The following is a 13,457-nucleotide window of genomic DNA, read 5'->3' as shown; positions in this document are numbered from 1 at the left end:
CCCCCCCCCCCCCCCCCCCCCCCCCCCCCCCCCCCCTCCCCCTCCCCACTCCCTCTTCAATTCTTCTACCTTTGTTCCTGTGTCATGTTCTTCTCTTAGATTCCTTCACCTGTAAATCACTAACATTCAGTGAATTATTTGAGTCTCTTGATTCCCAGTGATTTATTTTCCACTTAACAAGTCACAACACCCTAAATTGCCCATTTCATATCAATAATTCGTTTAAAATCATACCTCAGTCCCTAAGTGTCCATGTGGTTTTTCTTTTTAAATATATTGCCCATAGTAATAAACCATGTATATGTAAATGATCTGAATTACGCATCATATTTACAGCTCTAAAAGCTTCCACAGTCACCCACAGGGCCCTTGAAACTGTGTTTCTTTATAGTCACATTTCTTTAGTTTTTAATAAATAAATTATCTACATCTGCTTCTTTATAAATTAAACTGTTGAACTAAATCATCATTCTACATTGTTCACAAGGAAATTTGTGTCTTTATATTTGTATCACAGATCATTTTCTATCCCAAACTCGCCAGATCCTATTTGAAGGTTATTGTGCTTTTTAGGCATATACTAGCAGTACAGTAAAGCAAAAAATATTTTTCTACTCATTACATGTCAGAATGCTGGCTTTATTAATGTTTGGCAATATCATAACTATTTGCCAAGGAATATAAAAATATATTCTTTTACACAAATACATCTTTTCTGCCACTGTCATCATTAAACTGCTTCATATGAAATGGGCCCTAGAGATATAGTGTGCTTTACCTGGGTACTACTAATCTGGTCTTTAGAAGGCTTTAAATCCCACTTCACAGATGTGATGTACTGGATTAGACTATAATGGCACATTCTCTTAACCCTTTTTATCTGATCTTTTTTCATTGTCTATAAGTGAATCGCATGCTTTCTGGGAAAAACAAAATGATGCCACCCTCTTGTTCCCCCCAGTGAATGTCTAAGAAATCATACAAAACAAAATTACTCCTACCCATCTGTAAGATAGCAGGCTTCCCATATTTAAATTTCTCTTTAGGAGAACAACTTCATAGGAACACAGATTTAGAACTAAATAAGACTTTTTATTCTTTTGAGGAGGGATGTAAGGCAATTGGGGTTAAATGACTTGCCCAAGGGCACATGGCTAGTTTTGTGTTAAGTGTCTGAGGCTGGATTTGAACTCAGGTCCTCCTGACTCCAGGGCTGGCGCCACCTACCCACCCCTAAATAAGACTTTAAAAGTAATTTTGTCCAGCCTCATTTTGCAGATGATGAAAGTGAGTCAAAAATAATTTGAGTGATTTGTCTAAGGCTTCACAGATAGTAAATGGCAGAGTTGTGACCTGAACCTAGGGCTTTCAGTTCCAAATCTCATACTTGTTGTACTGTGCCACTTTGCTAACTTGCAAACAAATCAGATTTCTTTTAATGGGGGAGGGGATGAGAATAGGGTCCCTTCTTATGTTAGGAGAAGTTAGGAAGTCTATCTTTATTCACAGTCTAACTAATCATGGGTGAAAGATTGAAGCTTGGAGCTGTGTTCTTCTGTCTCCCAATCCTATAAACCTCCTTTTAAACAATCACTGGAACAAACTTCAGGGTTCTAGTATTCAATACTTTTTCCTCCCAGGACCTCAGTATTACTGACTAACCAGTGGGATCAAAGGATTTTGAGCTAACTGGGAAATTAGAGAGCATCTATTCCCCTGTTTTACAAATTTTAATTGTGGCCCAGAATGGTAAAATATGCTACCCACAAGAAGTCTAAGGAAAGAGCTGTTCTTAGATGCCCATCCAATTTATTGTCCACTATAATGTCCAAATTCTACCTCAGTCAATACATAATCTCCTAGGTAAAGGCATGACAGTGAGGTAGGAAAAATATAGTGGATTTGAAGAAGATATAAGTTGGGTTCTAAGCTCTACTACTCATGAATTGTATGTTTTTGGGAAAGTAATATGACTTCTTTGAATCTTACTTTGCTTATCTATAAAAGAGAGAGGGTGGTGAATTATTTTAGAGAACTAAACTTAAAAGATCCATTTCATTTCTAAGTCCTATTATCCCCTCACCTCATAGATATGAGGGAAAAAAGTATTTAAGACTTATCTACTAAGGCTATAAAATAGTAGATAATATAAAACACACATGCTCCATGGGATTTAGTATAAAGCCTCAGATTTTAGCCTAGAAATAATAAAGTAAAATTCATTTATCACATACTTTTTCTGAAATACTGTACTGGCTGACTAAATTCTATCTGGCTAACAGTATTTTGGCTATAAGGAGTAAGAGAGGCAGCATGGTGTAATACTGCTTTTGCTGTCAGGACTTGGGTCTTGTCTCTGAAGCACAATAGCTTTGTGATCATAGACAACTCCCTTAATGCTCCAGGCAACTCACAGAGACTATAAATTACAGTTCAGTAGCATATCTGTGTTGATATATGGCATCTGTGCACTGATATTTCCCAACAACAATGAAATAATAGACACAGGTCAAAAGAAAGGTTAAAAATAGAGATCTATCAGTAGATGTAAAAAAAGTAAGGAAGAGATAAAGAAGGGAGGGAGGGAATGAGGAAGGAGATAAAGAGGGAGGGAAGAATGAAAAAAAGGAGGGAAGGAAGAATGAAGGAAAGAAGGAAAGAAAAAACAAAGGAATGGAGGGAATGAAGGAGGGAGGAAGAAAGGGAGGAAGGGAGGGAGGAAGGAAAGAAGGAAGGAAGGAAGGAAGGGAGGAACGAAGGAAGGAAGGAAGGAAGGAAGGAAGGAAGGAAGGAAGGAAGGAAGGAAGGAAGGAAGGAAGGAAGGAAATCCTACTCGGGAGCAAGATGACCCCAGCTACAGTTTAATACATTTTTCTGCCTACAGAATAGCTACCTATTTTTCCAAATAGTTACTTTAATAATTGCTATTGCTTGGACATAGACTCCCACTTGTAATCTCATTTTGGTTTCATAATCCCAAAGCAGTCATTTTGAGCCTGACTGTGCTACTTACTTCCTGGTGGTCAAAGTACATGATGACATTTGATAGCTGCTGACAGTACTAAGTTATTTCCATTTTTAAAGAAATTCTAGCAGATGTAGAGCTGTAAGCCAGTTTCCTGGAACATAAATTATTTATAATCACTGTTAAATATTCTTTCCCTCTTTACCCTAACATAACCTACCCCTGCCCATCTAACAGTTTCTTCTACTTCAGACGGGATCAGAAATTTTATTTCCTCCATCCATCCCCACCACCCTTTCCCCTCTGCCCCCTTAGATTTCCTTGGTTAACTTAGGGATTTAGGGACATGTGATTACAGTGTTATAGGGATCTCCTGGGAAAGGAAATTCCCTCTGAGACTTGTATCTTCTCCTTTTCCTACTACATCCTTCCCCCATTCCATCCTACCCTCCCCCCCAAAAAAAAGTGGACTATTAAAGGCTTTTTTTAAATTGTGAAAATCAAGTAGAATAAGAAAATAAATGGGTCAACAATTTCACCCAGCTGATGTATTGTTACCAAATGACAGAAAGCAGAATTTTTCAGTCTCCATTTTTACTCTTCTGTGTTGAAAAAAATCCATTAATTTGAGACATAAAAATTGGATTAAAATTTTTTGAGAACTGTTGAGTTCCTTGACACTGTGACTGTTCAAACAAAATGTTGATGGTCATTTGTCAGGTCTCTTTTTAGAGGATATGTACATAAGGTAGGTGGCTTAGACTAGATGACCTTTTATTTAATTCCAAGATTTAATGATCTTCTGTTTTTCTCTCATTGGCACAATGGCAAAGAGAAACAAGGTAAATGTTGTATTCCATATCCTGAAAAAAATATTAGGATCCTAAATCTAGGCATCATCATTGGAGGCTGGGGCATAGAACTTCTTGGAGTTGGATTTTTTTCTAGCAGAACTAGAGTGGAAAATGATGGGGTTGTGATACTTTTGAATTTTTTAAGAACAAAAACAACTGTGATCCTGGGGACATAAGTGTTTGGTGATGAATGCACTTGCACATGTGAAGATTCAAGACCACAGAAACTCATGGGGATATACTTTTCAAATGTGTGTTCATTGTTCACAAATACCTTATTCTGGTTCTGATGATTTTCTACATTTCCTTTTTCTTAATAGTTAGTATGAGAGCATTACATTCAATGACCTTGATTCAAGGGGCACCATTAATCTTTTTATAAGAAAAAAATGTAAGCTAGAAACAAATAAACCCCTATATTGTCATACAGAAGAATCCTAAGTTTATAATACATAAAATATTATTGCCTGAAACACATAAATTTTTTTGGAAACTGGATTGGCCCCCTCCAAATGTCTAAGATTTTTAATCTTCCCAATTAGAAATAGATCCTTGTCAGTGGAGATAGAATATTCAATGTGTGGTCACTTTTAAAAAGCACATATCTCAACCTTAGTATCAAAACATAGCTAATACTCTGATCAATACAATGATCCAAGACAATTCCAAAGAACTCATGATGAAAACATGGTATCCACCTCCAGAGAGAAAACTGATTAATTCTGAAAGAAATTGAAGTATGCTTTTTTCACTTTATTTTTCTTTCCTTCTTTTTTTTATAACATAGCTAATATGGAAATATATTTTTCATGACTTCACATGTATAATCAGCATCATATTGCTTTCCTTGTCAATGGTTGGGAAGGACCTGGGGGGAAGGAGATAATTTGGGAGTCAGAATTTTTTTAGAAAGAAGGCTAAAATAAATATTTTAAAGAAGAAAAATGTGTAGCTAAGAAAAAAAATCACCACCAGAAATCTTAATTTCCTTATTTTCACTAGTAGTTTTGTATATTATACATATAATAGTATATAATCTCATGTCTCTGCAGCTTCTACTTGTATAATTTTAATTGAAATCTGTTCAAAATTAGAGAGGATATGCCCATTTGGAAACATTTATTGACCTTAATTGTGTTTCTAATGGAGACCTGGACCTCAAATTGAACTTAATATGTAGTTTGGCCCCTATCAACAATTTAGCAAGATTTATTAGTGAATTCTTTTAAAAATTCTGGTGAAATGGAATAGTCAGACAATGAGGAAATCACAATCAGTCAATATGAAAAATAAATCTCATTTTTTTCACTCTACTATGTGTTGTTGTAGTTTTTTTTATTAAAGATGGTGTAAGGCATGGTGAGTTAACATATATTATAGCTATTTGAGGTAAACTTTGATGTGTCTCAGTTCTAAATGTTAGAGGAGGGAGCAAGGGAGGAAAGGAGAGAGAGGGAGAGAGAGGGAGAGAGAGAGAGAGAGAGAGAGAAAGAGAGAGAGAGAGAGAGAGAGAGAGAGAGAGAGAGAGAGAGAGAGATTAGGATCTTAATATTCATCTTTTGGTCTAATATAAGGACTATAATTGTAAATGGCAAAATATATGAAAGGCAACAAAATACCTTAAAATAACAAGGGATAATATTATTTCTTATTATTTAATATCTGAATCCCTCTTTACACTATACTATGATTGCTTAAAAGTAATACATCAAGAAAAATAAAAACATAGAGCTAGCCCTTCAGCCCTGCTATGAGGGTCACCAACTGATTCAGCCTAGCCAAAATGGAGAGGATCCAAAGGTAAGATCCCTTAACCAGAAAGTGTTCTGCCATCAGCCACTTTAAATTGGAGACTGTCAAGAAGAAGTTCACTGAATGGTCTTATTTGGCATAAAATCTCTCAAGAAAAATGTCAGCAGGAAATTTAAAAAAAAAAGGAGCTCCTGTCTCTTTCTAAAGTGGACATAGACCTTCACATTAAAAGTTTATTTTGGGGAATGTAAAAATAGGGAATCAGCAAGAAAAATGTATTTATGTGTGTTTTGTTATTCTCTCCTCTCTGTCCATCAGATGTCTTGTGTAAATTTGGGGACACTAACAATACTTAGAAAAATAACCATATTTTTCAAGCCAGAGTAATTTGTTTTCAATAGCACATTAGAGACTATTTGGACATCCCCTTTGTTGGGAGAACAAATTCTTAACCTCAGAACTAATTCATCATCATAATAAAAAGGAACACACACTCTTGGAATGTGTGACACTGGAATCCATTACATAGGGGCATTGTGCAATATTCTCCCCTGAAGATTTTAAAAAGTAGGGTAAACAACCCATTTTCTGGAATGGCTCTTGGGCGGGATTTCTGGGAATACAGGTCAAGATCATATGACTTTTGGAATGAGATCTCTCCAGCCACAAGATCCAGGGAAATCCAGTCTGTTTATTCCCCCTAAGAGTTCAGGACTGGTATTATTTTGATAAATGTGCCAGTTTTTTTTGCATTGATCTATCAGACAGGTGATATGGTGATACATAATAGGCACACCTCAGGTATAAATGTTTTACTCATGGGATTCATACATCATTACATGGAGGTTTAGTACCAGTATTTTGTTTTAAATTAATGTGGGAGCTTCAACCACTGATACATCTTTAGACACCAAGATGTCCACAGGCTGCTCTAATTATTGATTGTTTTCTAATAGCAAGTAAATTTTCTAAGGCGTATCTTTAAATGCTTTTTTGCTGCTTGTTCCCTAATTTGACATTTTAATTTTAAAGGGATGACTGGAGACCATACAAGCTCAGAAGACTGTATTTCATCTGGGTGTGCAGGGATATCAAGTCGTTTCACTGGTTTGCAGATTTACTCTGTGTGCTACATAACAAGGTAATTTGGTAAAGTAACAATTGATAGGTGTTCCCCCCCACCCCCAGGGCATAAGTGCCAGCTCTTTTTGATACTGGCCATTCATTTATGCCTTTTAGAGGGCTATTTAAAAGAATCAGCTGGATTGTTGTCAATAATGACCAATGTGTCATGAAGCTCTATGAAAAACCAAAGGAAAACAGGGCTATGGGAGTGAAAGGGTAGGGAAAGCACAGTTAACTTTATCAGGGAAGCACAGTGGTTGAATATATAGCCTCAGCATGGTGGTGGAAAAATCAGTGGATTGAGAGGCAAAGGACCTGAGATCTCACACTGGAGCTCAGCCATTCACCCCTGGTAAAACCTGAACCTTTCTGCACTTCAGTTTCCTTGTCTTCAAAATGAAGACTGAATGACCTCTAAAGTCAATCAAATTTTAGTCCTAAATTGATGAAACCCCCCTTCCCCCAATTATGTTCAAGGAAACAGAAAAGGGAGAAAGGAACAACTTTTCCATCTTTTGCTAACTTCAAAATATTGAGATTCTTCTTTATCATCATTCATTCAGCAAAAACATAGTAAATTTCTGCTGTGTGCAAAGTATTTTGCTATTTTACTAATTATAATCACACATTTCTATAGCACTTTGATATCTTCAAAGCTCTTTCTGCACAGCAGCCCCATGAGGGTGCTAACAACCCTGTTGGACTCGGAGGAGGATTTTGAATCTCTTTAGATTCTTACTGCCTTGCTTCAGGGAGTACCTGCTCTACAGCTAATCTGTATACCTGTCCTGAAGAGCATTAGGGACTGAATTTAAAATGTAATCTTTATTTGTTGTGGCTAGGTAGGCACCAAACAGTTCAATTCAACAAACATTTTTTGAAGCCCCTACTGTACTCTGAACCTACTATATACTGAATGCTATCCCTGGTCCTGAAGAAGATTCAAAGTTTAGGTAAGACAAAGTTGCTTCCCCTGAGCTTACAGTTTAGTGAAAAGAGAAAGTACAAGAATGCACAATTACAATACATAATAAATAATATGTGCTGAGTGTAATAGTGGACCATAACAAAAGTGTTATGAGAGGGCCAAGGGAGAAGGTTGTTAGTGACTTGGGATAGTAAGCAAAGCTTCATGGAAGAGGTGGCATTTAAAATGTGTTTTAACTAAAGGGTGGGAATTGAAAATTGCAGAGCAATTTAAACACCATTTTCTAAGTTGCAACTTATATTTCTTTTTGGTAAATCCAAATGAGCCAAAGTACTTATCAGGCCTAAAAATATTATTCATTACTTATATTTAAGAATATATCTTCTTTGTAACTTTTAAAAAATGTGCCTAGATTCCTTGTATGCTTCCATACTATTTCAAAAACTGATTGCCTCTCTCTTGTACTATTGCGATTACTTCTTAATTGGCCTTATCCTCAAATCTCTCCCTTTTCCAGTCTATTCTCTACAGCTGTCAATCTGATTTTTCTAATATATGAATCTGACCAAGTCACTCCTCAGTAAACTTCACTGCCTTCCCATAACCTCTAGGATCAAATACAAAACTTCTTTGACATTTAAAATCACCCTAACTCCAACTTACTTTCTAGACTTTTATTTTCCTCTACTTATACTCCACTAACAAAGAAAACTGTCTTTCTTGCTGTTCCTCACACGGTATACCATGGCTGAAATTTTTGGCTCCTACCCCTACTCAAAAATGCAATAAGTATGAACTTCCATTAAGTCGAAATCAGCAACATCTCTTAAATCTCTCTCCTTTTTTGCCTTCCTACTGTCACCTCCATGGTGATAACCCTCAACAACACATCTTTACAACCCTTCTGGATTATTGAAAAGTCTTTCCCTTAATGGAGGGCTATCCATCTCCATTCTCTCTACCATCCATTTCATCCTTCACTACTGCCTAATTTTCCTTATGACGCAGTATAATCATATCACTTCATTGTTTCCTGTCAGTCAATCAGTCAATAAACATTTATTAAATGCTCACTGTGTGTCAAAAATTGTACTAAGCACTAGAGATATAAAAAAAAAAGATGAAAAACATAGTCCCTGGCCTCAAGGAGTTCACATTCTAATGAGGGAGACAACATGCATGTACATATGAGGTATATACAAAGAAGATTATCTCAGAGAGAAGGCAGGAGCAATCCCCCATATCCCCTGTGATTTTCTAATTTTGTCTTTTACTCACAGTGTTCCCTATTCCTGGAATGTTCTTTCTCATCCCTTTCTCCCACAAGATCACTACTGTTCTTTAATACTCAATTCAAACACCCCCAATTCCTCTCTTGTTCTTTGAAAATTGACCTTTTCTCAAATGTCACATGGCACTTTTGTACCTTTTTGTAATATATACAGAATATATGCTCCATAAGGACAGAGATTATTAGCTTTTCTAAACCTTGTATCTTCCTCAGTACCTAGAATAATATTTTGCACAGATTTGGATATGTGATATGTAAGTCCCAGATATTGGCAGAATTTGGAATCACAGAAACATAAAATTTGTCAGGAAATAAAATATACAGGAAAAAAAATAAGACAATGTGCCGGTATTTTTTTTTCTTTTTTTATATCCTCCCAGCTTTGGCAGGAGAACCGACCTGACTATGTGAACATCCAGCTGTACCTCAGTCAAACAGATGGGATACAGGTATGTGATGAAGGCTGTCTGAAAGTACAACAGGCTTATCAGGCCTAATGTGGGGAGATCTGGCATAGCAGCTGAAGCCCTCAGGAAATTTAAACAAGAAGCCATCAAGCAAAAACCTGTCTTTTAAGGCATTTTTAAAGACATTCTGTCCCAAGGGCCTTCTCTTCAGAATCTTGTGCTTAAAATTCTTTGATCATCCTTGAAGCTATCAATGCCTTCCAGTGGTCTACATGCAATCTGTATCAGTGGGTTTGCTTTTATGAAGGTTCTCTGTGCTGGGTTGGAAGTGGAATGGTGCATTAGAGAGGGAAAGTGAACGTACATTTGGCCTAATTTCCTTACAGGAAAATCTAGCATTGAAGAGTAAAGCAGACGTGTAACTAGGCATCAATAACCACAGCAATAATGATAACCACAACAACTTGCATTCCTGTAGTGCTTTATGGAGGACTTAGTTCACTGGTTATGATTTGACTTCAGAACTTTTTGTCTTTCATTTGCATGTTATTCTATATATTAGGTATGACTAGGTGCCATTCTACCACAGTTAATGTCCTGATTTATGCCTTGACTCCCAGTCTAGAGCTCTGTCTGCTAACAACAGCAAATTTCTCTCTACTCTAACCCCCTTATTCAATTCCATTGCTTTTTGTCAATTGTAAGCATCATTTAGGCAATAAGCGTGTCTTGAGAGACCATTGTATACATTGGTTCTGCACCAATACCTTCAAACTATTCTTTTCTTTTAAGCTTGTCATGACTGTGAATGTATTTCCAAATTTATGGTGCTCATTTGTAGTATTTCACTTGTATAATGAGTCAGCTATGACATTAGTCTTTGTGTTGTAATAGCATCTATAAAATATCTATGCCGAGAATAAGTAATTAGATCACATTCTTTGTTAACATACTATGGTTATTAAAAAAAACATGGAAACAGATTAGTTGAAGAAAGTTAGCAATTTGTAAGGATGACATTCAAGCTAATTGTAGGAATTAAATGAAAAAGAGGAAAGGAATAATGCCTAAAAGTAGCTATTATTGCCTTTCCATTTAATTCTTAAATATTCTTCATTCCAGTGATTTGGTAGGGAGCCATGGTGTTAGTAGGAACAATGTCAGATCAATGGGTTATCTTGAAAAATCTGTAAGTCATGCACAATGAAACTTTTTATTTTTGGCAGAAAATAATCGGTGAAAAGTATCAAGCACTGAATTCTAGACTTTTTATTGGAAGACCTCGATGGAAACTTCTCTTTGATGAAATAGCCAAATGTAACAGAGGGTAAGTACTGATCCTATAGGATTTTGAAATGCGGTTAGCGATTAAATTAATATCAACCTTTGTTGTGCTTGCTTTCTAAGGTATCATAGCAGCTTATGTAGATACAATATTGAAATGTTTTAGGATGCATTACTAGTGGACTTCTTCTTAGATGAATTTTGATGTCAGGTAGGTGGTACAGGGGATAAAGCACTAGGGCTGGAGTCAGGAAGTCTTTTAATTCTGGCCTCAGACACTATCCAGCTGTGTGACTTAATCTCTGTCTACTTCAGTTACCTCATTTGTAAAAAGGGGGACAATAACAGCCCCTACTTTCCAGTGTTGTTATGAGGATAATATCAGATAACACATACAAAGTGCTTTGCAAATCTTAAAGCTCTGGGTACATATTTGTAATGCCAAGCAAAAGCAACTTCCAGGTTCTGATTAAGAGCATAGTAACTCTCCATATATTCAGTAACAAATTAAACAAATTAAAACATTCACAAAAAAAGAGAAAATCAAAATATAGGGTAACAATCATTTAGTAAGTTCTCAGTTCAGTCACAAAATACAAAAGTCAAAGTGCTCCACCCCTGAGTATTCTCAATTGGAGATTAGTTTCCAATCATAAACAAAGTACATTCATTTGGTCAGTCACAGAACACAAAGGCCATCCACCCCTAGGTCACAACTAGGTTACAATATCATCACAGCATTCAGTATCCAAAGAGAGGTCTTTTCTTCATCTTGACCCGAGGCAAGTTCTCAGCAATTTTTGTTCCTGGAAAGACAAAGTTTAACAAAGACACCACAAATTTATGCACATTGCTGGCATCCTCTTCAGTTCACATTCTGCCTGTAAAATCAATCTAGACCCAACAGGATCTGAGGCCTCTATCAACAAATGACTCTGACCAAGTAATATTAAAACAGACTGGCAGAATACTGGTACCACAGTCATGTCTCCTCAGCTCTCAGCAGCCCCTAATGGCAGTTCTCAAAAGTCCTGGGCAGCTCCAGCTGGCTCTCAGCAGTCTCTCCCTCTCTGTCTCCATCTGTGTCTCCTTCTCCTTCTTCCTCTCCCTCCTTCTCCTTCTCCCTTTTCCTCCCTCTCCTTTACCCTCTACCTCCCTCTCTCTCTCCCTCCTTCTCTGTCTCTCTCTCTGTCTCTTTCTGGGTCTCTGTGTCTCTCTCTGTCTCTGTCTCTCCTCTCTTCTCTCCATGATGCTGCTCCCAAAAGTTCTTCTGGCTTCTCTCTACCTGGACCCCCTTCTTCAAGTCAACAAGTCATCCCACAAGTGGGATTCACAAGCTCTGAGTTTTAACACTTAACCCGAAAACCAAGCCAATACAATGGGATCTTTCATTCCATTACCATTACAGTACTATTAGTATTAAAGAATGACTGAAAACTTACACATAGAAATACTGTAATTATCCTCAAATAAACAAAAAAATAATATAGTCCACTTATATCTCATAATGTCATGAGGTGACCCTGGGTTTTAGAAACCCATACCAGTAGAGAACTTCAATTGTTGTAGTAGCTTCCTAACTGGTGTCCCTCTAGTTTTTCCTCTCCAGGTTGTCCTTCACAGGGACACTAAAATCATCTTCCTTACATGTAACTCAGCTGCTGAAAAAGTGTTGTTACCTCCCTATTGAATATAGAATCAAATACATGCTACTAAAACTAAGGTTCTTCATAATCTGATTTCCATCTAACTTTGTACCATTATTTAACATGATTGCCCATAGTATACTCTAGATTTCAATCCAAACGATCTACTTTTTCCTGTTACCTTTAAGTACCGTGCATTCATGTAAGCTCAGTTCAGGTGCTCCTCATCCATGAAGCCTTTCTGATGACTCCCCTTACTCTTCCCTTAATTGAAAATGATCCCTCTTTTTTCAACTTTTCTTAGAATATTTTGCTGTGTCCCTCTTTTGCTTTTTTCACACTCTGCCTTGTATGGTACTTATTCATTATTTCTCTCTGCCTACCACAAGTAGATTATAAGGACCTTGATGTCGGATAAAGTGATGGTTTTCATCTTTATATCTTTAGAGCCTAGCACAATGCCTTGGGTTTTGTAGGTGCTTAATGAATGTTTGCTAAATGGAACTGAAGTGAGTCTAGGCTAATCTTCTCATATAACAGATGAAGGAACTCAAGTGCAGAATGAAGAGAGTTGCCCAAAGTGACCCAAGTAGTTACTGCTGACTTTAAGTGATCATTTTTATTTTGCTGTTCTGATTATGGCTACTTCCTTGAGACTTTTTCAGAAGTATTTTCTCCTCTCTTATTTCCTGAATACTTCCTAATTAAAAAATACACACACACCCATATGTATACACATATACATACACACATTATCCTCTGCTTGCTTCTAGAAACTGTCTGCTTTTTTATTCCTAGTCCTTAGTTCTACTCAGATTTCAGTATGAATTCAAGTTTCAGCTTTCCTGAACTCACCAAGTGCCAACTTCCCTAAAGTTCTATCACTAGGGCTTCATTTTAAAGGTAAATTGGTAATTTCTATACCTCCCTGATTCCCCATTAAAGAGCATTCAGACACCACTTCTAGTACTTACTGTGAATTTATTCAGTGATTTATTTTACTTTCTTCTCTACTTATTATCTTCATTCTTGTACCCAGATGGAACTCTTTGTTTCATCACATCTACTGCTCAGCTGAGCCAACAATTCATTCTTGGTCAGTAGCTTAGCCAACACAATTTTTTCTTCTCTCCTTTCTCTCCTTCATTCCTTCACTCTTCTCTCTCTCTCTCTCTCTCTCTCTCTCTCTCTCTCTCTCTCTCTCT

The 13,457-nt window shown here is 36.8% G+C and overlaps 1 protein-coding gene across 3 annotated transcripts in view; it reads left to right on the top strand.

Annotated features, from left to right (window-relative positions):
- NOX4 (NADPH oxidase 4) overlaps nucleotides 1-13,457 on the top strand; it is a 258,114-nt gene that overhangs the window by 227,077 nt on the left and 17,580 nt on the right. For all 3 annotated transcript variants that reach the window (XM_069071048.1, XM_069071047.1, XM_069071049.1), the window contains 3 exons: nucleotides 6,604-6,712; nucleotides 9,296-9,364; nucleotides 10,549-10,649. In XM_069071048.1, the coding sequence (XP_068927149.1) occupies nucleotides 6,604-6,712; nucleotides 9,296-9,364; nucleotides 10,549-10,649 (279 nt within the window). The remainder of the gene's footprint in view (nucleotides 1-6,603; nucleotides 6,713-9,295; nucleotides 9,365-10,548; nucleotides 10,650-13,457) is intronic.

The sequence above is a fragment of the Petaurus breviceps genome, unplaced genomic scaffold, assembly GCF_028583685.1.
Source record: "Petaurus breviceps papuanus isolate PSGF00001 unplaced genomic scaffold, PetGlider_PUasm1.0 90823, whole genome shotgun sequence".
NCBI classification, from domain to species: domain Eukaryota; kingdom Metazoa; phylum Chordata; class Mammalia; order Diprotodontia; family Petauridae; genus Petaurus; species Petaurus breviceps.
Note: the sequence above shows the minus strand (reverse complement) of the source record. Positions and strands in the feature narration are given on the sequence as shown.